We start from the raw sequence: 25,526 nt of genomic DNA on the forward strand, positions 1-25,526 counted from the left end.
CCCAAATAGCCAAAGTAATATTGAAGAAGAAAACCAAAGTGGGAGGCGTCACAATCCCAGACTTTAGCCTCTACTACGAAGCTGTAATCATCAAGACAGCATGGTATTGGCACAAAAACAGACACATAGACCAATGGAATAGATAGAGACTCCAGAACTATACGCACAAAAGTATGGCCAACTAATCTTTGACAAAGCAGGAAAGAATATCCAATGGAAAAAAGACAGTCTTTTTAACAAATGATGCTGGGAGAACTGGACAGCAACATGCAGAAGAATGAAACTAGACCACTTTTTTACACCATTCACAAAAATAAACTCACAAGGGATAAAGGACCTGAATGTGAGACAGGAAACCATCAAAACCCTAGAGGAGAAAGCAGGAAAAAACCTCTCTGGCTTCAGCCGCAGCAATTTCTTACTTGACACATCTGCAAAGGCAAGGGAATTAAAAGAAAAAATGAACTGTTGGTACCTCATGAAGATAAAAAGCTTCTGCACAGCAAAGGAAACAACCAACAAAACTAAAAGGCAATCAGTGGAATGGGAAAAGATATTTGCAAATGTTTTTTATCTTTCATATTGGAAACTTTCTTCAAATACCTGATGTTTTCAGCAGTCTTCTTTTAAGGGTGAGATTCCAAAAGCTGATTGGAAGCTTTGTGTACATGTATAAGGCTTATCAACTGGTGGGCTTTACTTAGGTTAAGAGGTTGAGGACGCAATTGGTGGCCAAATGTCAGTATTCATGTGTTATTTCTGTTGAATTCGTTCATTGATCCAGAGAATAATCCTTCTGCCTTTGGGGGTGGGAAAGGATATATAATGTTTGGGCTGTAAGTGTTTGGGGAGCTGAATGGGGGATGGGGGGGAAGGAGAGTTTCTCATTCTTCATTTTATAGATAATCACTTAATTCATAGTTTTCCGTGTGGTGCCTTGCCCTGCCTTCCATGCCTGGGGTCTCTGTGGACTCTCTCAAATTCATTTTCTCCAGAGAATAAACTTCCCTTCTCCTGCAAAGGTGGTGGGGTGGGGGGTAGGGGGTGGGCGTAGGGTTCGGGAAGGGAGGACTGGGAGAGCATTGGCCTGCCTTTGCCTCTTAGTTTAAGTGATCTTGGAACCAATGTTCCTTATGTCTGTTTTCAGAGTCCCTTCTTCCTGGACATTGGAAAGTTTACCCTTTTTTTTTTTGCTTTGCTGGTAGTTTGTGTTGCTCTATCTGCTTTTTGTTTGCTTGCTTAAACAGCCCTAAAATTCTCTGTATTTTTTACTTAATTTTTTATTTTGACATAATTTCAAACTTAAAGTTCCAGAAATAGTACAGAGTCTCTGTACATGCTACACCATATTTGTCAAATGTTAATATTTTACTATATTCTTTTTTTCCTGTGTATATACATTTATATATTTATATATATTTTTCCTGAGCCATTTGAAAGTTGCAGATGCAACCCACCTTTACTCCTGAATACTTCTCGTATAGAATCACAGTGCAGTTATCGAAGTCATCTGAAATAGACATTGATATAATATTTTTACTTAATCTATAGACCTTATTTAGATTTTTCCATTTTTCCTAAATGTCCATTTTATAGCAAAAGAAATTCCAGACCATGCATTACATGCATATATTAGTTGTCAAGTCTCTTTCATCTCCTTACTCTAGAACAATTTCTCAGTCTTTGCCTTGCATGACATTGATGTGATTTAAGAGAACATGTCAGTTATTTTGTAAGATGTCTCTTGATTTGGCTTTGTCTGATAATTTTTGTATCAACTTACACATTCAATTTAAAATTGTTGAAATTCAAATTATGCATTTTTTTATAGGAATACTACAAAAGTAATGTGTTCTCAGTACATCATGATGGTGGACACATTATGTCAGTTTGTCCTGTGACAAGTGACGCTAACTTCAATCACAGGTTTTGGCTGGATTTCTCTAATGTCACATTACTGTTTTGTTCTTACTGTGTCTTGTGGGGAAATGCTTTGAGACCATGTAAATATCCTGCTGCTTCTCAAGCGTTGCAGGCTGGTTGTAGCTCCCACTGGTGACTTCTTGCCTGCATCATTTGTTACAGTGGTTGCTAAATGGTGACTCTAATTCCCATTCTCTATCAGCTTTTGAGAGTGTTTGTTTTTGTTTTTGTTTTTTGTTTTCCTTTGACCTGAGAGTTCATGTCTTTAATCAGTTTTGGAAAATTCTCCATTGTTTTCTCTCTGAATATTACATATCTGTCATTTTCATTAATCTTTCCTTTTCCTGTTAAATGTATGTCAGACCTCCTTCATCCTGTTGTTATGTCTCTCAGGGTTTTTTTTCCCCTCACGTTTCCACATTCTTATCTCTTTGTACTGCACTCTGGATAATTTTTTCACATTGATTTTGCTATTCCCTTCAGCTGTGACTCATTTTTCACCCATCCATATGAGATTTAAATTTCAGTGGTTATTTTTAGAAACTCTAATTATTTTTCAAGTCTGCCTGGTCTTTTTTTCAGTGTCTTTTTTACAAGATATGTTTATAATTCATTCTTTTATATCTCTAATTATTTGAGATACTTTATATTTTCCAGTTATCCAATTTTTAAATTTCTTACAGGGTCTGCTCCTATCGTTGGTCTACTGCCTTTTGCTCTTGTTGCATTGTTTCCTTATATGTTTTATGATTTTGGAATGTGTGTTCATTTATTTTTAAATGTTTATTTTGAGAGAGAGAGAGAGAGAGAGAGAGAGAATATGCAAGCCAGGGAGGGACAGAGAGAGAGGGAGAGAGGGAGACAGAATGCAAGCCAGGGAGGGGCAGAGAGAGAGAGAGAGAGAGAGAGACAGAATGAAAGCCAGGGAGGGACAGAGAGAGAGAGAGAGAGAGAGAGAGAGAGACAGAATGAAAGCCAGGGAGGGACAGAGAGAGAGAGAGAGAGAGAGAGGGAGAGGGAATCCCAAGTAGACTCCATGCTGTCGGCACAGCAGAACCCGATGCGAGGCTCAATCTCACAACTGTGAGGATATGACCTGAGCTAAAATCAAGAGCCAGATGTTTAACCAACTGAGCCACCCAGGCACCCTCTGAGTTCATCTTCAGTAAGGTTTTCTGTGGTAGTCTTTGCCACCTAGGCTAAGGGGGTGTCACTCTAGAGGGTCGGTTTGTTCTTGTTTGTTTGTCTGTTTTGGCTTCTGCTGGCTATTCCAGAGGTATCCTGGAGATAAATCAGTTTTTTACATTAATTTCTCAGTAGGAGGTTTCCATACGACAGATACAGATTTCGTTTAAACCCCAAACCTGTATGAGGGCTGGCCTCTGTTAAAGCACCCCAACCTAAACTCAGGTTTTTTTTTTTAATTAAAAAAATTTTTGTTTTAATGTTTATTTTTGAGAGACAGAGCATGAGCAGGGGAGGGGCAGAGAGAGAGGGAGACACAGAATCCCAAACAGGCTCCAGGCTCTGAGCTGTCAGCACAGAGTCTGATGCAGGGCTCGAACCCACAGACCGCAAGATCATGACCTGAGCCCAAGCCAGACACTTAACTGACTGAGCCACCCAGGCACACGCCCCCCTCCCCCCCCCCGCAATTTTTTTTAATGTTTATTTATTTTTGAGAGAGAGAGAGAGAGAACGAGTGGGGATAGGTCAGAGAGAGGGAGACACAGAATCGGAAGGCTCCAGGCTCCAAGTTGTCAGTACAGACCCCTATGCGGGGCTTGAGCCCACAAACCCTGAGATCATGACCTGAGCTGAAGTCAGACTGAGCCACCCAGATGCCCCCCAAAAGAAGTGTTTTTTATTGCCTCTATCTACTAGGGAATGACCTTCTGGGCCACCTTTTTGTTGATTGTGCAGGCCTTGAGCGATTCTGCCTTTGTGTGTCTGTCCCACTTCTAGTTCCCTCACTTCCTGTGCCCAAAGACATCGTCCCTCTGCCAGCATGGACATTACACCCGAAGTCACTGAGCCCAGCGACTACCTCTGCCCTCCACAGGGTGCCGGAGTGCCAACCACCCCCTGTGCTCTCAGCCCCCAAGTGCGGCTTTTTCTTCATTTTTGGTGCCTGGGACTTCCGCTTCCTGTGACCTCAGCTGGGCATTTAAAAGGAGTTTTGTTATATTTTATCCTACATTTCTGTGTATCGTTTAGCAAGAGACTTCATGCGTTTCGCCTCCCAAAACGTGTTGAATTCTTGTCCACTGTTGTCGCCTTGCCTGTTCTTTCTGCCTTTGTAGGTTCATGCCTTTTCTTTTTCCAGGAGGAAGCGGAGATAAAACAGAGTAGACAAAACATATGCCTTATTGGAATTCCAGAGAAATGAAGAATTAAGAAATGACTGCATTTTAGAGGTTGCTCTTTCCACATTGTATCAACTTTACTGGTGGCATTATACTCCTGTCAGCTCAGAACCACACAAGGCTTTGGTTTTCTTGCTCGTAACTGTGTTGGTGTTTTGTGCTTAGATGCCACAAGGTGTAACTCCATCTTTTTCAGGAGTTTCTGTTTACTCCACCAGTGAAGTCTTCCTCCGTACCATAGCTGGCCTCTTACAGCCAGTGGGCTCAGCAAACATTTTTATGCCTGGGCCAGAGAATGAACTTCTCTTTCCAACTGTCAGAATATTTCAAGTGCGGGATAGTCAGACGAAATCATGAATTTGTTTTACCTCTCGTAAGAAGTAGCTGTTTCGGCTGCCATTAACATTCTTGAAACACTTTGGATTGTAGATCAGCTTTGTTTATTTGCATCAAATAAATTGCTAGTGTTTTCATTAAAACATATCTTCTAAGTGTTTTCAGTACACTTCTTAAGTAACAGATCTGCAGATGGTAATTATGTTCTAAAAATAATCCAGATCTTGTGAACTATGTCAAGTAGGTGAACTGTTATTTTTAATATATCAAAGTATGAACCAACAGAATCAATGATGTGTTATTTTTGCCCCATTTAATTGATTAGACAGTGTCTTAAACTATCTTACCATAGATATATTTAGCGAAATTTATTACTTGCAGACTGATATAACTCATGAATTATTAAAAGCATCAGCATATGGAACCCACTCTTTCCTCATTCTAAATTCTTTTAATATGGCTTATGTTGAGCCATTTAACTGGCTTCTATCCATCCCACCGATGGAAGCTGCAGCCAGATGAGGATTCTTATAAATGATTGGCTTCCTTTCCAAGCAAAAGGAGGATGAAATGTCAGCTTTTTCCTCCACTACCTGAAAAGCAATCAGTGGCAACCTTTCCTGGCCTTCTTGACAGTAGTTTGGCTCTATAGAAGAGGGTGGGCATTTAGCCAAATGTGAATTTCAGTGCTATATCAAGAAAAAAGTGGCTAAAACTCAGATAATAGCTGGAATTTGCAGAGAGGCATTCAGATGGGTCTAACCTGTGAGTCTTCAGTAAGCTAACCATAGCTCAGAAATTCCTGAAGTGCGCATTTTAATCCCTTCTTTCCTAGGGATGAGCTGAGTGACCAGAGGTTACCTACCAAATCTGTCTTCCCGGCTGTGTGCGCTCCTCTGTAGGACTGGGTTTAGGGGTACCAACAGCTTCAGAATAGTGTAGCATGGTGACTGATTACCGACGACAAATCAAGACCACTGAAAAGGACTCCAAGGAATCAAACCTTGGAGTTCAAGACCATTTATTAACTCGAACTTATGCTTTGAAATTTGTTATCCTTATCTGTAAAATGGGGATATTACTTATTTCACAGGATTATTATGAAATCTTAAATAGTATATGTGGAAGCATTTTGTAAGTGGTGTGGGACTATAAAAAGTAAAGTGTTGTTAACATAAGGCTGCTAGTATAATGCTTTATCACATGGAACAAATTTTAAAATTGTGAAGGACACTGGTGGGGAAAAACTGAAATTCACAGGACAGTGGTTTTTTTGTTTTTTCTTTTTGTTTTTTGTACCCATATAGGCTCTATTATGTTTTTTCTGTTGTTTAATCCTTACAACTCCAAGAGTTAACATTCTGTTAGCTCTGTTCTTACAGACGAAGAAAGTGAGACTTACTTAAGATCTACCTCTCCATCATTCTGTGTTATAAAAGAGGAAATGGAGACTAAAGAAGATTCTCAGTCCATCATTCCATCTATTATAATATACTACTGTATTTTCATAACTGTTTTTATCTTGCACACAAACTTGGCCCCCAAATTAAATAGGAAACACAATAGCAAATAATTAGATTGACAGCGTAAATAGAGACAGACTTCCGTCACTGGCGTTATGATGGATTAGATATGCTCTATGACCCTCCCAACTGAACAAGTAAAATACTGAATGAAATATCATAAAGCAGTTTTAGCCTATTGCTAAGCTGGCATGAAAGTAAGATATTTGTTGACTCACTAAACAAAATGAGGCTGGGTATCCTGGCAGGTGATTGGGAACCAGAGCCAGCTTTGCGTGGACATGTTTGTAATTTGATGACCTGGGGCTTTTGCTATGAAGAATGGGGCAGGGAAGCAGGATGGACAGCCTGCGGCCTATGTAAGTTGGGGAATCTAGAAAGAACTTCCTGGAGAATCCAGGAAATCAAAAGACTATATTTTCAGTTAAAGGGGAAAAGAAGTAGGTCTGTAACGATCCTGCTGTTGAGAACTACAGTTTTAAGCCACCTTCACATGGTTCGTGGTCCGAATTCATACAATAGGTGTCATCCAAATACACTTTCAGAGAATTTCGTTGGAAGTGGCCCTGAATTGGTAGGGACCAGCAGAAGTAGACAAACCCACTCTTGAGTAATTCATCTTCAGTCTGGGTCTCAATTCTTACAAATAAAGTATCTCAGGAAAATCACAGTTACAACCCACAAGACTATAAAGAAATAAGGCAATATCATGACTGAGAACCAGCGGAAATTCACCTTCAAGGACTCTGATTATGGGATTAGATTATTAGATTCAAAGAAATTGTTGAGGGGCGCCTGAGTGGCTGAGTTGGTTAAGCGTCCGACTTCAGGTGGTGATCTCGTGGTTTATGGATTTGAGCCCCTCATCAGGCTCTATGCTGACAGCTCGGAGCCTGGAGCCTGCTTTGGATTCTGTCTCTCTGTCTCTCTGTCTCTCTCTCTCTCTCTGCCCCTCCCCCACTCATGCTCTTTCTCTCAAAAATAAACAAACATTAAAAAAATTTAAAAAAAAAAGAAGAAATTGTTGAGATATAACCCAAAGAGACCGAAAAGTGAAGTGATGTGGAGAGTGGAGGATGTCTAATCAAGAGTTCTAGAAGGAGAAGAGAGGAAGGGTGGAAAGAGGCCCTCTGAAAGGATAATGGCTGAGAACTTTCCGTCATTGTTGAATTCCAGACTTCAGATTCAGGAAGACCTATATATAAATCACGAAGCAGGATGAAACCACAGTACACCGAAGAAAAAGAGAAGACCTTAAACTCGTCTGAAGAAAAAGAGACTGACAGTAGAAATTACTTGCCCCACGCTCCTGTGACCCTGGGTTAGTCTCTCAGAGAGTCGCCCAAGCCTGTTATTCTGGTACACTCAAATGCGGTTAGACTCATTCCAGCTCCACCATAGAAAACGTATTCAGGAGCAAATTGCCCTAAGGAAGTTCTAGGGATGCTAAGTTGATAATTTACTGTCTTCCTTAGTTAAGTCTGCCGCACTAAGGGGATTTCTGACCTTTGATTTTCTTCATCTTTCGTGTGTCTGTTTACCGTGAAGTCAGTGAGATTGTAGCCATCCGTGTTACCTTGTGTTTGTGAACAATCAGTTGTTTTTTGTGGGTGGAATGAATTAAAGGTAGGACGCAGCAAGTAGACTTCAGACCTGTCGCCGAATCTTTTCTCCCTTGATCTGAGAGAGCCGGCCTGAAGACCGCGCTAGGTCCCTGTACTTCTCTGGTTTCCTGAGGCAGCGCATGCCCAGTGGAGTGTGTGCCCAGTTGTTGGGGCTGCAGAGGTTTAATGGTTAAGGTAACATGGGCCACATTACTGATTGCCCCTTTCAAATCTCCCAGTAACCATTAACATAAATATCATCTCACCATTTGGGACAGGGGACACCACCCTTATGCACGTTAGTAATGTGATGCTAATGCTTAACCCTTTCCTGGCTCTGTTCGCTTCCGAGGCCTTGCTCTGTATCCTTTAGTAGGAGGTGTCTGTGAACCTCGAGATGAAATGGAAGGGTTAACTCCTTTTGGTTTTGCCCTTTGACCACTTCAGGATGAGAGGCATGATGAAATACTTTTCAAAATCTTCAGTGGAAACACATCATGCATAATTGGAGCAAAAAAGAATAAATCAAAGCTTTTCCCCCCTTTTAGTCTGGTAATTCATAATTGAAACCACATTGAGGTAGGGGCTGATAACTTCAAAACAAGCAGGGAAACTGCCCTTTCTGTCAAGGTAGGGATAGGTAAGGCTCCTCATTACCAAGGGCTCAAAAGCTTCTGTATAACAAGCCTGTCCTCTCCTCCCTTCCTTTCTTTGAATTCTCACTCTTCTGCTCAGCCAGATACCTTCAGTTAAATCAAATCTGGGTTCACTCCAAGGTGCTTAGTTCTCTTCTTGTCACATGAATTTATACGTGGTGACATTTTAAAAAAATCTCTGATATGGTGAGTAATAGGAATTAAATTTTGAATCATCCTGCTTCAAGGTTGATTTCTTCTGTCTGGAATTTGGTTGGTTTAGGTTGAAAGAGTCCTTTAGTTAGTAACGGCATGTGGTTTTCCTCGCTCTTGATTTTATAATCCTCCGGTAGTGGCAGCAAGAACATTTCAGAATGGTTACCAAAGGCCATGTACTTGCTCCCTGCCTTCCTCTGCTTTCTGTATGGTAGGTAACCATGGCTAGGATGGTTTTGGCTAGGCTCATGTCGGGCTACCGTGACCTTTCAACTAAAAAAAAAAAAAGAAAAAAAAAAGGCAAAATGAGATTGCGGGAGAGGTCCAGACAACTTTCCTTGTATGAGATTGCCAAAGGCACACCTAATTTGAGTTTGAATTTCTTTCTTGAAGGGGAAAACCCCTTTGCACTGAAGGGTGACCCTATGCGTCTCTTTCAGGCATCCTGAAACCCGAGCCCACGACTCTCTCTTGCAGGTTGGTCTGCTCCCTGCTCACTCACCAGGGCTTTCCAGAATAAGCAATATGAAAGAACTTTTCCTCAGCTGGTCTTGTGACCTGGCAGTTTTTGTAGCTATTATGGATTACTTTTATGTGATTGCAGTTTAACAATCTGGATTTCTTATTGAAGCTTCTAGAATGAATGGCTGTTGTGGGAGTGAAAGTGAAGTTTGGGAGGAGGGGCGGGAGATGGCCAAGGTATTCTGGCCACATGCCAGTACTCTGCCACAGTGATACATACCTCTCCTCTTGGCTTCTCCTCCCATCTCTGACTAAACGGTTTCATGGGGGAGATTTGAAGGCGGTGTCGATAGCCCAGATTCTGGCGGTGCCGCTGCGGTAGGTGGGCTTTGCCTTTTCTTCAGGTCACTATTGCTGGGTGCCTGGTTCCATGCCCTGTCCTGCCATGATGGAGATTTAATCAGGCAACAGAGTTAATTGCCAGCGTTGTTTGCCTTTTCCCTGGCAGAAGTCAGAGTCTTGAGTAAATTATGGAGGTTTAAATTTGCTTGATTTCCTGCAGAAAGTGGGGTCAAGAGGTCCCAGACTGTAGACACTCTCTCTGGTCAGCCAGCAGGGGGTCAGTTCTTAAGGGTATTTCAGAGGAGACTGAATGCCATTCTTGAAATGTCCTTCTCCACCAGTTTTTTTTCTCTGGGGGTTAGTTTGTTGACCTTACCCCAGTGGAGCGGAGGGTCTATGTGAAGGCACACACCCCAATTAAAGCCGCCTTTCTCCACGCTGTCCTTGTGCTCCAAAGGCAAATGGGATTACGTTTGAGGAGGAAAAAAGCAATTGGCACAGAAGCCTAGTTGTAGAGCAGCATTTCCTATTCCTGACCTTTTGAAAAAGAACATAAAGGGAGCCATGTTTACTTCTCAGGAAAACAATACTCAGGAAAAGAAAGCTTTGAAAGACATCAACAGGAAGCTAATCATGTGACTTAAAAGACCCTTCCATCATTCCAGGCTTCTGGTGCCATGGCGTTGGCCTGCCCGGCCGGTCCCTCTCGTTTCCACTCTCCTCCCTTGTCTCCCTGTCTTGTTTGCTACTCAGTTCGCCAGCACGCGCCTGCTTACTCTTGACGACGACGCAGCAGTCCCCTCCTCGTCTCTTCCAGGGAGGCAGAGGCCACTGTATCGGTCTTCACGTTCCCTGCTGCCCCGGACTTGAACACCTTGCGTTGGTACTTGTTATTTTACCTGGCCGTCTTCCCCACCAGATTATGAGCATGTCAAGGGGAAGGCCTTGGTTTGTCTTGGCATCTGTAACGTTCTTCTAGGAATATGGGATGTGCTCAGGAAATGTTGACTGAATGAATGAGCATCAGAAATACTATCGGTAGGAACAATCGCTGAATTGCTAACACCAGTATTTGGGCAGGTTGGAAGAATACGGGTAGGGAGAGCCGCACGTTTTTGTGTTTGTGTTAAACTACAGTTCATGGAGCTCTATGCTGAGCCCTCTGCTCAGAGCTTCTGTGCATCATCTCTCTTAGTCATCATCGCCCTAGGAGATGGTACCATCATGGTCCCCATTTTACAGAGGAGGAAATTCATACAGGAGTAGCTTCACGCATCACAAAACTAGTAAATGGCAGGACCTAGATTCAGACTCTCTGCTAAATATCCTTATCCTACACTTCTTTGGAATATTTGGTACAATAAGATTCTTGGTAAGTGCTTTCAAATGAATGAGCTAGGTTGGAACTTACTTTAGAACTCATGACGTCATGCATTTGAGTGTATATCAACTCTTCACATCCATACATGAAGAGGACAGAAAGAACATCACCTGGGCCCTGTGGATTTAATGGAATTTAATTTAATCTTACTCATTTTTATTTATTTATTTTTGTATTAATGGACTTTTTTGGAAGGGCACCTGGGTGGCTCAGATGGTTAAGCATTTGACTTTGGCTCAGGTCAGTTTGTGAGTTTGAGCCCCATATCCAGCTCTGTGCTGTCAGCACAGTGCCCACTTCAGATCCTCTGTCCCTCTCTCTGTGTGCCCCTCCCCGATCTCTCAAAATGGATCTCTCAAAATTTATTCTCTCAAAATAAACATTAAAAAAAAAAAGAATCAGTAACAAAAAAATGTTTAGTGTTTATTTTTGAGAGAGACAGAGAGAGAGAGAGACAGAAAGAGAGAATGTACACGAGCAGGCGAGGGGCAGAGAGAGAGGGAGAGAAGGAATCCCAAGCAGGCTCTGCACCTTCTGTGTAGAGCCTGAGGCAGGGCTTGATGTAACGAACCATAAGATCATGACCTGAGCTGAAATCAAGAGTTGGCTGCTTAACTGACTGAGCGGCCCAGGTACCCCGACTTACTCATTTTTAAACAGGTTTTCATCGGGTAGTGCTAGGCACTATGCTAGGTGCTAGGTGTTAAAACAGCTATGGTTCTTGCTTTCATGGAGCTTTCAAGGTAAAATATAAAGAGTAGGAAGGAAAAGAGGAAACTGTGAAAATAAAAACAGTATATTTGGAGAAGGAGTAGAGGTAGAGAATCTGGATAAACTAGGACCCTAGAGCATGATAAGGTCAAGGTAGAGAGGAAGAAGGATTTCATCTAGACTTCTTGCTGGAAAAGACTTGACAATTGCCATCCCACTTTCAAGACGTGTGTAAAGTAAAGCCCAGAGAAATTATTACTCCCACAGGGTCAACCATTGGTTACCATTTATCGAATGCTTGCATGTGTGAGGTACTTTACATATATTAAATATTTACTTTTATTAACAGCCTCTTGGTTGTTAAGAAATGCCAATTAAGAAATGTAAATAATTAACATTGTTAGAAATTATTACTCTTATTATTTCTCATAGCTGGAGAAGTAGTATTATTATCACAATTATGGAAACTGAGGTGCAAGAGAGGTTAAGTACTTTGCCCCGGTCACACTGCTGCTAAGTGAAAGAATCTAGATTCCTATTAAGGACACACAGTTCCCAAACTGACCCCAAACATGTCGACTCAGGTTTTGAAGTCACCTGCCTCATATAACCCTGGCGGTATATCCTACAGTAAAGCACCGAGCCCGTATCCCAGTAAATACATGCTCGGCCGCTTCTGGGTTAGGTCTGTGCTCATCTCGAGATCTGTATTTCATGGGGAAGTGTTGGTAAGATTTCAGTCCCTATTCTGCTCCTTGGCGTGCTGTCTCCCCTTTAGGTTGCCTCTTCTTTTCTTTTTTCTTTTTTTTTTTTTTTAATGTTTATTTATTCTTGAGAGAGAGACAGAGCGTGAGAGGCGGAGGGGCAGAGAGAGAAGGAGTCACAGAATCTGAAGCAGTCTCCAGGCTCTGAGCGGTCAGCACAGAGCCCGACGCGGGGCTCGAACTCACGGACTGTGAGATCATGACCTGAGCTGAAGTCGGACGCTTAACTGACTGAGCCACCCAGGCGCCCCTAGGTTGCCTCTTCTGCTTCCACCTTCTCAAGCCTTACCTGGTGTGCAAGTGAGTAGTGTGGAAAAGTAGTACACCAAGACAAGTTACCGTCGGGTCCTACCCACCCCCTTCCCCGCCTCTCCTCCTCCCCTTCCACCGCCCTCCACTTCCCAAATGGAGCTGGCCAAGGGGATGAGACCCGATCTGTCGTCTTGCCAGAGACTGTGGTTCGTTCTCCTGGCAGTGCCTTGAAATCAGAGCTGTGATGCCCTTCAGGGGGTGCCTCAGTTTAAATTCCAAGGGATTCGTTTTCCGAAACCAAGCTTTGCATCTCTCAGGGAACTTTCCTCTCCTTTTAATGTCATACAGGCATTCGAGTGTGCTAGCATTCCCCACTTCTCCCAAGAACAGACCTCATTTTGTTGGGGTTTTAATAGTTTTTCCTTCTGTGTTAGAGGTGTATTTACCTTTTTTAATTTATGTGTTTCCTCTGTGTCAGTGTTACATATTTATTCCACGTACCTTTGGAAATCGTAGAGTTTGGGGTGGGCTCTTGCCCATATGTGATTATCAAGGGTAAAGAACTTCCAGCATTTTTGTCTCAGAGAAGAGTTAGAAGTAGTAAACTCTGGTGTTCCCCACAGTTCCATTTTCTAGAGTCTATAAAATGGTGATGCCTGCCTTGGACTCGGAGGAGGAAGGCATGGGGAAGGGCTGTGAACCTCCACCACCCAGTGTTCTGGAGCTAGACAGCTTACACATTGTGTAACCTTGAGCACCTAGCATCATTCCCTCCCCTCCCCTCCCCTCCCCTCCCCTCCCCTCCCCTCCCCTCCCCTCCCCTCCCCTCCTTTCTTTCTTTCTTTCTTTCTTTCTTTCTTTCTTTCTTTCTTTCTTTCTTTCTTTCTTTCTGGTAAAGCAAATGATTAGACATCATTCACTATTTTTAATCTTATAGTTTCATCATCTGCAAAATAAGAATAACTGTGTCTACCAGGGGGTTGTTGTGAGTGAAACTCAAGTGAGATAATACGTGTAAAGCCCAGTGCCTAACGCTTAGTAAGTACTCGGTAAATCTTTCATCACACATTACATTAGTTTACACCCTTCTTCAAAAAATCTGTTTTTCTGCCTTTTCCACTTAAAGTGGTGCTTTTCAAGCGTAAGAGAGTATTGTGTTGGCAGGAGTAAATGAGTGGGTTGGGATGGCGATGGCAGAGAGGCCATGCACCTTCAGGATTAGTTGTGACTTAAGCATAAGCTACTTACTGACCAGTTTCCATAAAAGTCAGGAGGATAAAAGAATAAGATTTGGGGTCGAAAAGTAAAAGGGGTTCCTACAAATGTGATGAGATGCTAGGGTACCAGTGCTAAAGTCCAGGCACCTTCCTAAGACTGCAGCTTAATGTCAGAGCATGAGGTCATAGACACAGAAAGTCCGCATTGAGCAGATAGCCTTTCCTATTGTGTCTTGTGGCTGTGAAATCTAATTATGGCCTGTTGTAGACGTTCTGGCTTTAATATCCTGATTACATTAGGACTCCTGGAATCCCATTCAGTCTCTGTGAGTTCCCATCCCATGTGTATTCCATGTGTTTGTGTACATTTCCTGTCCCACACTGTTACATCTGGCAAACAGCTGTTGTCCTCTACGTGGTGATGGGTGTCCATCAGTGATAAGGATGAGGTTGAAGGGGAACCTTGGGAATGCCAGAGTAGGAGAGACGCTAGGGAAGTGTAAGCGGCCAGAATAACAGATAGGACATTTCGTGTTCAGCCACCTTCTGACAGAGATGAAGTCTGGTCCTGGACTTTTCACATAATATGAATGTGAATGTAATTAATGCCACTGAACTGTACCCTTAAAAATGGTTAAAATGCTGATTTCATGTTATATTTGACCATGGTTTAAAAAAATTAATGTACCAAAAACCATTTTATGCTTTAAATGAGTGGATTGTATATTATATGAATTATATCTCACAAAAGCTGTTTAAAAATATAAAGTTGTTTTAACAATCTTATTATCAGTACAAAAATATTTTTGCTTATATTACTGTATCAAAAGTTACTTAATGTTTTAATGGTAGCAAAGAATTTGAATTTCCGTCAGTACTTTTTAAACCTTATTTTGAGAAAATTTCAAACGTACAGAGAAATTGAAAGAATTGTACAGTGAACTCACACCTAGAACTCCTTGCCAGGATTTATGCATTTTATGTATTCACACTCTTTATTCCCAGTGTCAGAAGTGATGTGCTTTGATATATTTTATTTTGTTTTGCTTTTTGTTTTTGTTTTTGTTTTTTTTTTCAAATTCAATGTGCTAATTACTTCTTGGGCCCTTTCAACTTGAAAACTCATGTCTCTTCTACTGTTCTGAGAACTTATTTCTTTGGTAATTTTGTTTCTTCTGTATTCTGTGTTTTCTTTTTCAGGAACCTGTTAGATGGATGTTGGACCTCCTGGATTTTCTCATCTTTTTTGTCCTGTTTTTTTATCTCTGCCCTTTTTGTTCACTAGATTGGAATATGTTGCCTTTTTCTTTCAATCCTGCTTTTAAAAAAAATTAAGCTATATTTTTAATGTTCAAGTATTCTTTCCTGTTCTTTGATAGATCTTTTTAAATAAAAATAGCAATTTATTCTTATTTCATGGATGAAAAATTCTCTTCCTGAGGATATAATTTATTGATGTTGTTCTAATATCCTTCTGCTTTTCTATTGTCTCTGTTTCCCCTGAGTTCCTGCTTTTCTATTCATTCATTTGGTTTCTGTCATTATGCGGAAGATATTGTTGAAACGGCTGTGATTCTAGGATCTGTTCATAATTACCAGGGAATCACTGAAAACCTGACCGGAAGGAAGCCCTGTGTGTGAGGGCAAGCCTACTTCCCGGAGGGCTGTGAGGTGGTAGAGGGGCAAGTGGGCTCCATGGTCGCCAGCGTTTGGGGAGCTGGAGAGCAAGAAGGCTCTGGGGCTCATCACTCAGAACACAGACTGGCACCTGCATTTTCCTTCCAAAGGTGTCCACATTTCCATACCCAGAGCTTCAGTTCCCCAGAGAATATACCTCCCTCCCCCTGCAGGGGTGAGCAAGAAGAGGAGTTTTCTGGCTGAGTGGCTGGGTGAAGGGAAGTTGTGTGGATCTGGGTCTTTTTTTGCTCCTTACACACATTTTTAACCAGTCTTCCTGTTTTCAGCCCTGCCCCTCCTCTTACCCCACAAGGTTCCTGCTGAACTCCATTCTGAGCCTTTGGGGGCTGAGCAGTTTGGACTGGTTTGCCTTCGTGGGCCCCCCTCTGTGTAGGCACTTCGCTTCCACTCTCATTCTCCTGCCCCGTTACCACTTCACCCTTCCAGTCTTTCAGAAACCCGTCCCTGCTGCTCATCAGCTGTTGTGGCCTCTCTCATTTCACTGTCGTCGTCCATTTCTATTTCCGATCTACGGTCACTTTAGTGGACTTGAGGAGAGAATGGAGATAATGCATGTATTTCATCTGCTGGGTTTAACTAGAAATCTCTTCTGGGCTACAGACATTCTCTGCTCCTGTTTTAGTGGCATCAGAGCTAAAGTTAATTAAAGAGAGTCCGTACAAAAGCTCTTGGGCTGGTCATGGTGACAGCCACCAAATCTCCCACGTTCTAGCCTGCTGACAGCAGTGGCAGAGAGATCAGCCCCATGGTTACTAGACCCTTCGCTGACTTCTATTCATCTGTTCTCTTGCAGAAGCGGGGCAGTGTGAGCAACCCACTCTTCCTCCCACTGATTCCACCACAGTCCCAAGGTTTTACCGCCATCGTCCTCACCTACGACCGAGTGGAGAGCCTCTTCCGGGTCATCACTGAAGTGTCCAAGGTGCCCAGTCTGTCCAAGCTGCTCGTTGTCTGGAATAATCAGAATAAAAATCCCCCGGAAGGTAAAAAGGGTGGGAAGGTGCTGTGTTCAGGAACGGCCTGCTTTGGGTGTCGGCGCGCCTCCCAGCCGGGTCAGTTTGGGACGGCCACATTATTTGCATCCTTAGGCTTGCATGAAGTTTCCTGCTTTGTCAACAGTAATGCCATTTCTGAGGCAGCGTGACCCCAGTTTAGTCAGCCATCTCATTCTTGTTCTGGGGTGGCCCAGCTCACTGTGCGCCCAGGGTTGAGCGCACAGCTCACGTGTGAGCTGCAGCCACGAGGGTCTGAGAGCTTAGGAATCAGTGGGATCAAAGGCCAGCAGCCTTGGGAAAACAGACCTCAGCTTCCCTCGGCCATCTCAGCTGATTTGTTTACATGAAAGCTCAGTTTAAAAGGCATTAGTTTTCTCCTTCCTTATCTCGGCTCTGATACTGTGCTTTCCTTAAAAAAAAAAAAAAAAAAAGATGGCCTCACTTCCAACTGGGCAAGTCAGCAGAGCATGCCGTCTCCAGGCTTCGAATCAGTTCCTTAACGTGAGTGCGCACTACGGTCCCCAGGCGGTTCATCGCTAATCGCTTTGTCCCTTGCCTTGGCCACCGTGTGAGCTGCTGGCTGGCGCTGGCAGCTAGGGTTGAGGACTGTTTGATTAATTGGATTTCTTTTTCATTCAGGAGGCATAGAGTACGTTCCACCTGCATTTAGTTTCTCATTCAGTCTGTCTATTACTGATCCTAATCCCAGGCACTTCAAAGCTCCTGCCCTTTATAGCCTATTAAAGCCAGGAAGTTTCTGATGGATTAGAGCAAGGAATGAGTTTGAAGTTTGTAATGTGCACCACTATCACTGATAAGGTCTAGTTTATTGCCTGACAGTAGTATCTGCACTTTTTATGGCTATTCTCTTTTAATTGGGAATACTGAAGTCAGGATAGTCAGCCCTGGAAACTACCCCCGGTAGATCTATAGTTTAGGCTGGAAGAAGAACATTTTCTGTCTGTGAGGCCAATCAGAAATTACCCCCAAGAAAATTCTCTAGTACCTCCTGAGACATTTAAGAAGTGTTCCTTAGTGGGATTTTTGTTCTCTGAGAGAATCCTACACTTTCTCTCTAGATTTAGGGAGCCGTGGTTTAAGTAAACAAAATGTCTACTTTAAATGACGCTCCCATTTTACGCTCCAAAGAACAGTGCTTTTTCTTATTAAGTACATCTTTTTATGCCAAGTCCGTTTTCCTCCCAACAACCAGTTTCCTGGATTTTTGTTTGTTTCATTTATTTGACTCTCAAGAAAGGGGTAGAAGGAAAAGGGAGGAGAGGGGAGGAGGAAGAACTGGGCAGGAGGAAGGGAAAGGCAGAGGGAAACGGGAGCTGTGCAGGGAGGGGCGTGGAGAGGCCCCAGCCCGGTGCCTCACCTGGAGGGGGGTGGGTGAGCCGGCCGGCACTGTTGTGCTGCTCCTTGGTCTGGCACTCGAAAGGGACGAGTCCTGTTTTGAGAAGGAAGGCTGTGGGTCCCTGCTCGGATCTGCGGCAGCTCACTGCATCCTGCCACGTTCACCCTCCTGCGCCTGCCCCCGCGCACGCAGGCCGCCGGCTTTCAGAGGGAGCCCCCACCCGCCCGGGTAGGCACAGGTGCAGATCCTGGAGCTGAATGCAAAGGAGGCTTCTCCTTCCTTCGACACCTTGCTTAGGCACTTCGAGCTCCAGGGGAATGATTTCTTGCGAGTGCGAGTCACTCGAAGACCGTGAGAAGGGAGGAATCGTTCTCTGCCCTCCTAGTCGACGCCCTCGCCTCGCCCTGGTTTGACGGAAAGCAGTAACACAAACCTAGAGGTTTTGGAGCTGGGTGTTCAGTCTTAATTTTGGGGAGACCTTGCTAAAATGTGGTTAATTTTACGACCGGGAGCTTAGTTTATTTTTGTAATGTTTTGGCTCCAGGGAAGAGAGCGAGCCCTCAACCGACGAGGCCCCAAATTTGACACGTTTAGAGACTGAACCAGCTTTTTTTTTCCCTCGCAGTGGTTTTTAGGTCTCCACTCGGGCTCTGGCGATGTGGTTGTTTGGGGAGAGCGTGAACCATGTTTAATCTTCTGTGGGGTGTTTGTTCAGTTGGTAAATGAGGCTGTCAGCTCTGGTCCTCATGCCAGCAAAGCCATCTGAGTCTGCATGTATGGCATTAGTAACATATATATCTTTTATAAAGCAAGTCCAAGGCTTTGAAATATTAGAGGCGAAAATGATGTTTTTCACTTTCTCTACATTTACTAAAATAAATATTGCGGTGAACATGTCTGCTGCTGGGAGGGTTAATGTAGGCAGAAATCCACCCCCCCCCCGGCTCCCCCCACCACTTTTTTTTTTTCCCTCTCCAACACAACCAAATACTTTTTGCTTTTTGGTTACATTTAAGCCTAAATTGCTGGGTTTGAAGTTTAAGTAAATACTTAGACTAGGCAATAGAAATTTCCAGTGAGCTTTCGTCACATCGGTTTCGAGCTCTGTCAGAAAAAAAAGGCAAGCCACTGCCTTCCTCCTCCCCAGCTCTTCAGTTTCCAAACTTGATGGATATAGAGGTTGTTTGGCTTGGCCCCTGGCCTCCGTGTGAAGGAAGCTCTTACATTGTACATCTCAGACAGGTTTAACTCAGCCTTCTGTTTTAGCTGATTTCAGTGTTAAATTTGAATTGACCTCAGGAGCTCCCTGGCTTCAGATTGTGACTTTGATAGTTGTTAGCAGGCGGGCTGGGCTGAGTGTGTTGGGATGGTCAACCCAGACGAGGCAACAGAGAAGTAGAAGTCACAGCCAGCCACCTTGCATTTGTGCTGAATTCTGGGACTGTGGGGAATTAACGTCATGGGGACCAGCTGGACACCAGCAGCTTGAGCACTCCAGAAGTGAGCTCAAGGTTTGTATGGAGATAATCTGACCATTTATTTTATGGATCTGTGGTTGTGTTTGTGACAGTGTTGGCCAGGATGGGCTTGGGGTCATCTTCAGTCAACCTGAGCATTTTATAGTACCTTTGCCAAGATGGAGGGAAAATTCTCTTTGCTCACATCTTTCTTGGCATCCAACATGGAGAAAACCATTAATCAGTACACATTTTAAAAAAACCCTCAACACAAGGAGTTCTTTTTCTCCTTAGAGCTAGACTAAAGCTCCTAACTGTGAAGTTATCAGGTCACCTGGCTCAGCTGTTTGTTTTTCATAAATTCAGCAATGTGCTTGGAAAACCCTTGTTTTTCAGACTACTTTGTGTGAATGGAAGGTGACATTTTTATTTTGCCAGCTGCAGATTCACAGGATGAGACATAAGGTACATTGTTTTGAATTCATTTAGAATTTAGAAGGAGTACAGAAAAAGAGACCCCATTTGGGCTCAGCAGTGGAATTGGAGCCTGAAGGTCTCTGGCTATGCTACTGTGTCCTTCTGCATCCTAAGGGGCCTCTGCACAGCCGTGTGTCTACACCTCTTCAGATTGTCAGGGGAGAAGTGAAGTTTGTGAGACTTTACAAGAACCCAGTTATAAAGATGAAAACGATACGATGTTTTTATAACCACGTATTATGTACCTTTTAAATCCCAGGAATAGGCACTGTGCCAGGTGCTTTACACATATTATCTCTAGTCCTTAGGACAAACCTGCCAGGAAGCTGTTCTTATTCCCATTTTACAAAAATGAAACTCCCGATGAGACGTGTAATTTGCCCGAATCACAAAACTGCAAATGGCAGAGCCAGAAATAAACACGTGTCTCTGTGGATGCGAAGCTCATGCCCTTTGCACAAAGCCCCACTGTATCTATTTGGATTACCATTTAGTAGTAGGCAGATCATCACGCTTTGTCTGTTCTCTGATTTGGGATTATGTAGACGAACTAGGTCCTTGTCAGGGACTCAAAAGAGAGACAGAAGAGTAAGTCTGTTCTTTTGAAAATACTAATGGAAAGGGGAGAAAAAGTTCTTCTTTCTCACCCATATTTTTCTCTCCTACCTTGAGCTTCTGTCCTAATTTTTTAAACAATCAAAATCCCATGTCAGAATTATCTACTTTAAGGGCAGGGGGTAATTTATAATGTTTATTTTTGGTGCTGCCCTCCACAGAAGGAATGCTGAAGCCTGGGCGAATGGTAGTTCCTTTTCTTGGAGGCCTATTTTACTTGAAAATGTGAAAGCGAGAAACTGGGAGTTCTGTTGGGAGGCCTGTCTGTGCTAATGATGGTGCATAGACAGCTGACTGTTGAGGTGGAGACTGCTCTCGCCCTGGCTGACTTTTGGCTACCGAGGTGTGACTCGGAACAGGGAAGGGTAGTCCCGTGTCCATCTTCACCTCCTTGGCCCATATCATCCTCCTTGGCCCTGCATCGTTCCCTAAAACTTCCCCATCAAAGACTTTACAAGGGCAGGGGCAAGTTAGTTCCCTATAGATATTGTCTCAAGTAATTCTTTGGCTATGTAGGTGATACATGTGGAAAGCCGTCTGTGCTTCGAACATGCTGTGCACATTCACCAAGTGGAAGTCCAAATCCCATGCAGGGTAGAGGAAAGTTCATACTCAACCCAAGCAGCTAGCCTGTTGTCTATACACACTGCAGAAAGAGGAGCTGTTTGTTACTTTGTGTTCTTTTGCTTCATTTCTGTGTTCCATTGTCTCACCTCTAGAGGATTAATAATGGCAGGGATCCTATTTATTTAAAAGTGGATATGGGGGCACCTGGGTGGCTCAGTCGGTTAAGTGCCCAACTCTTGATTTCAGCTCAGGTCATGATCTCACCGTTTGTGAGTTCGAGCCTCACATGGGGCTCTGTGCTGACCGTGTGGAGACTGCTTGGAATTCTCCCTCTCTCTGCCCCTACCTGGCTCACGCTGTCTCTGTCTCTGTCTCTGTCTCTCTCTCAGTAAATACATACATACATACATACATACATACATACATACATACATACATAAAAGTGGATATGGAAGGTACAAGCTGGGTGATGCCACTGGATTTTCAGAGTAATGTATCAGATCTAACATATACCACTTTGCCACCCATAAGGTTCAAAAGAAGTCCTTTGGTTCTGTAAATAGACACATATGTTCAAAGGAAGGCACAGCTAACATTTACTGGATATCTGCCATGTGCCAGGTGCTGTGCTGCTAAGTGCTTTCATGTTCATTCTCACAGTCAGTGATGGGAAGATAGTGTTATTATTCTGTCTTCGTAGTTGAAGACACAGGTTAAACGCGATTGATTTGTTTAGGATCACATGACTAGTAAGGAGTACACCTGGGATTTGAAGCTCTTCCCAAAGACTGTTCGTTTTTTCTCTTTCTTTCATCTTTCTTTCTTTCTTTCTTTCTTTCTTTCTTTCTTTCTTTCTCTTTCTCTTTCTCTTTCTTTCTTTCTTTCTTTCTTTCTTTCTTTCTTTCTTTCTTTCTTTCTTATTTAGAGAGAAAGTGAGTGTGAGTGGGGGAGCCACAGAGAGAGAGAGAGAATCCCAGGCAGGCTCCAAGTGAATGCAGGGTTTGTTCCCATGACCCTGGCTGGCATCATGACCGGAGCCAAAATCAAGAGTTAGATGCTTAACTGACTGAGTCACCCAGGCACCCCCAGAGACTGTTCTTTCTATGATACATTACTGTCTTATGTGATCCCGGACCTTAGAGACATCTTGTTTGGTTTCTCATATGATGTCGAGTAGAAATCTGACCTAAATTAGTACATTTCAAGTAAAAGGGTGCATTGAACTGCTGAAGGCATTTCACTGTATCTAAAACAGTTTATGCCATCAGAAGATTCCTACCTATTTTGAATCTAAATCCGTTTCCCTGCAACTTTCACCCAGCTACTGGTCATGGTTCTAACTTTAGAGGCCATGGAGAACAATTCCCCTTTCATCTGATAACCCTCCTGATAGCCTAATGTATTAGTCAAGGCCAACGTAGAAGACCGAAACCACCAGTAACCTGAACAGGAAAAGTTTAATATAAAGAATCATTAACCAGTAACGGGTGATTGGTGACTAAGAAGTAAAAACTGTAAAGATAACAGGAGCCCCTTCCCCAGCTAGATGTGAGATTCAGACCTTGTTGGAGAGTGTGTGACCGTACGTAGCCCACTGCATAGTGAAGTGTGCGGGGGTTGCAGGCTCAGTCTGGTGACTGGGAAATCTACCGCTCCCCTTCAGTACCCACGGAATTCAATAGGAAGCTACGCAGAGCGTGTTCTTGAACTTACTAGGAAACTGTTGAGGGCTTCAGTGAGCTCCCGTGGAACCACCCATGGCGAGGGACCCTCAGCTGCATTGCTCTTGGGGGTCTCTGCAGAACCTGTTGTGAAGGGGCCCCTTAGAGGTGCCACTTACACCTGGTGGGGAGATGTGCGGCTGCCTGTCTGTCTTCTGGCCAAGGACCGAAGGAGCAAGAAGTTAAAGAGGCACACTGAAACCTAGAAGAAAAGCCCCCTTCCCTCCCAAGGGTCCCTCCAGCACCCTCCACAGACAAAGCCTAGAATTGAGCTAGTTGGCAAAAGGGAAGTGTATACGGGATCTAGTTCCAGTATGAGAAACAGGGCAATGAAGGGTGGCATTGGAGCTGAGGGGCAGTACGCTGACAGCTGGCACAGTTGGTTTCTTTAAACATTCCATAGAAATCCTGGATTCATGTGCCTGCACTGCCCCTGTCACTCCTCCCAGACTGTTTTCCAGGTTGTTGGAACTTTCTCCGTATTGTGACACCCAAATCTGAACACAAAAGCTCTCGAAGTGTGGTCCAGGGACCTGGACATCCATGAGAATCTTGCAGGGGGTCTGGGAGGTTGAAATTATGTTCATAATAATACTAAGTCACCTCCATTTCCCACTCTTTATTCTTTCACAAGGTGACAGAGGAGTTTTTCAGAGGCCACGTAACATGGGATAACATCAATCTAGTGGCTAGTGGAATGTGTGCTTGTGTATTCTTGTGTTTTAAAATTTCCTCAGTTTTCATTTCTCATACAAATAAATAGTGTGTGTGTGTGTGTGTGTGTGTGTGTGTGTGTGTGTGTGTGTGTGTATCCCATATAAGGAAAGCTTCTTTGGGGTTCTCAACGATATATATATTTATTTATAATATAAATTATTGTCAAGTTAGCTAACGTACATTGTATACACTGTGCTCTGGGCTTCAGGAGCAGATTCCCATGATTCATCGCTTACATACAACACCCACTGCTCATCCCAACAATGTGCCCTCCTCAATGCCCATCACCCATATCCCCCTCTCCCCCACACCCACCCCAGGGTTCTCAACGATTTTTAAGAGCCTATAGGAATCCTGACACCAGAAAGTTTGAGACTCAGTGGTCTAGTAGGTGGGGCTATAACCTCTTATATTTTAGACGTTATGATTCATGTTTTATAAGGATTTAGACAGTAGATTTATGCCAGGGGTTTTATTTACCTGGAAGAGGGAGTGGGGAGCAAACGAGAATAAGGATGACTGCTGGAGAAAACATTGAACTTCATTGTTTTGTCCCAGATCTAGACAAGCATGAGGTGTTCAAGCTGCAATAGATCGTACATGTTCTGTTTGGTTTTTGATGCTAAACAGACTTAGATTCAGTCACAGGCCTTCTCATTTATTAGCTCTGTAACTCCTGCCAAATTACTTAATCTCTGTGAGCCTTGTAACTACTGCTACTACTTTGTAAATAATTTCTGCCCCACGGGGTCGTCAGGAGGATTGAATGACATTGCATCTACAAAGTGTGTGGCATATACTAGTTGCTTAGTAAAGGTGCCCTCCCCCCACCCCTGCTTATTCTTAGAGCAGAACGAGAAGGAGTTGCCTGAGACCCCATAGGTAATACAGGACCCAGGTCTTCAGTCTCTCAAGTCCTGTGTCCGTCCATTTATTCCAAAGTTATTTATTATGTGCTTCTGTGCCAAGAAGGAAACTATAATTAACTACTGTTATTGATTAAAAGGCAGTGACCCATAGGATCATTTCTTTGGTGTTCAGTTCAGTCTTTTCCCAAACATACTTCTTGGAGTTGACTGCTTTTTCAGGCTCTGTGCTTATTTAAGGCTGAATGCCTTCCTTAATTACAGGGCCTCCATTGTGCCGGCTTCTTCCAGGACTCTGGAAGTGTCCCAACAATGTGTTACATGGATACACTATAAAATGTACCTTAGTGAGATATTTCATCCGAAGGCAGTAAAGACAGCCTTTTCCCTTCTGACTCTCCCTCACCACACTTCTCGTTAGTATGGGGACCTGGGAGCGGCCACAGGCATTTGCAACTTCAAGACCCACGCAGACTGCATCTTTCCACAATTACACAATGGAGTTTTGGGAACCAGTATGACACCTAGCTTTCCTCTTGTCATTTGACAAATGCTGTGTGAAGAACACCCTACCCTCTGTAAAGAACCCTGAGGTCTATGGACAGGGGTGCTATGCTAAATGCACCATTTTAAAATAAGGAACCTGTAGTTGAATTGCTTCAATCATTTCAGAGTAGAATGGCAAAAAATGTAAGGCAGGTCATGGGTTGGTGTTTCTTCAGTATACTAGAAAATCCCGCATAATTGGACCTAGAAATTTGATATTTATTTTGTAAATTGGTCATGATGAGAAACCAAACCTAGTGAATCAGAGCGAAGGGGTGGTTGAGGGGATAAAGTGCTAAGTTAAGAAACCCACGTCGTTCAGTGAGACCCATTTTGAGGGCTGGATTTTAGCGGCATTGATCTCTGTTTGTGATTGCATTGTGGAGGCCGGCACATCGGGGCAGACACCTCGAGTGCGTGCTTTGTCTTTGCTGGCAGAGCGGCGGCATGCTTTGAGCTGGGGTGTGCCTGGCCGGAGGTATTCAGGGGAGCCGGTGGAATTCTGGTAGCAAACCCTGGGCCTGAGAATGAGACAGTGTGGACTTGACCCCTCCTCTTGTTGTGATCTTGGGTCTCTCTGCTTCTCTGTGTCTCAGTTGTGAGCGGAAGCCATCTGTGCACTCTGGCTAAGACAGCCTTGAGGTTGAGTAGTGTTGTGAGGACCTAGAGAGGACAGAAGTACTTACCGAATTTTATAACCAGGCATCTGTAAGAGCTCCCCCGTGGACAGTTGTACGTGTGGGTTGAGTGGGAGCCGTGGAAGTTAAGTTCCATCACA

The 25,526-nt window shown here is 43.5% G+C and overlaps 1 protein-coding gene across 5 annotated transcripts in view; it reads left to right on the forward strand.

Annotated features, from left to right (window-relative positions):
- The window catches only part of EXT2 (exostosin glycosyltransferase 2), a 145,431-nt gene that overhangs the window by 81,794 nt on the left and 38,111 nt on the right, over positions 1-25,526 (forward strand). For all 5 annotated transcript variants that reach the window (XR_006208723.1, XR_006208724.1, XM_042959558.1 and 2 more), the window contains exon 9: positions 16,224-16,413. Coding sequence is in view for 3 of the 5 variants with exons in the window: in XM_042959558.1 (XP_042815492.1) it covers positions 16,224-16,413 (190 nt within the window). In the remaining 2 variants the exon portion in view is untranslated. The remainder of the gene's footprint in view (positions 1-16,223; positions 16,414-25,526) is intronic.

This window comes from Panthera tigris, chromosome D1 (assembly GCF_018350195.1).
Source record: "Panthera tigris isolate Pti1 chromosome D1, P.tigris_Pti1_mat1.1, whole genome shotgun sequence".
Classification (NCBI taxonomy): Eukaryota; Metazoa; Chordata; class Mammalia; order Carnivora; family Felidae; genus Panthera; species Panthera tigris.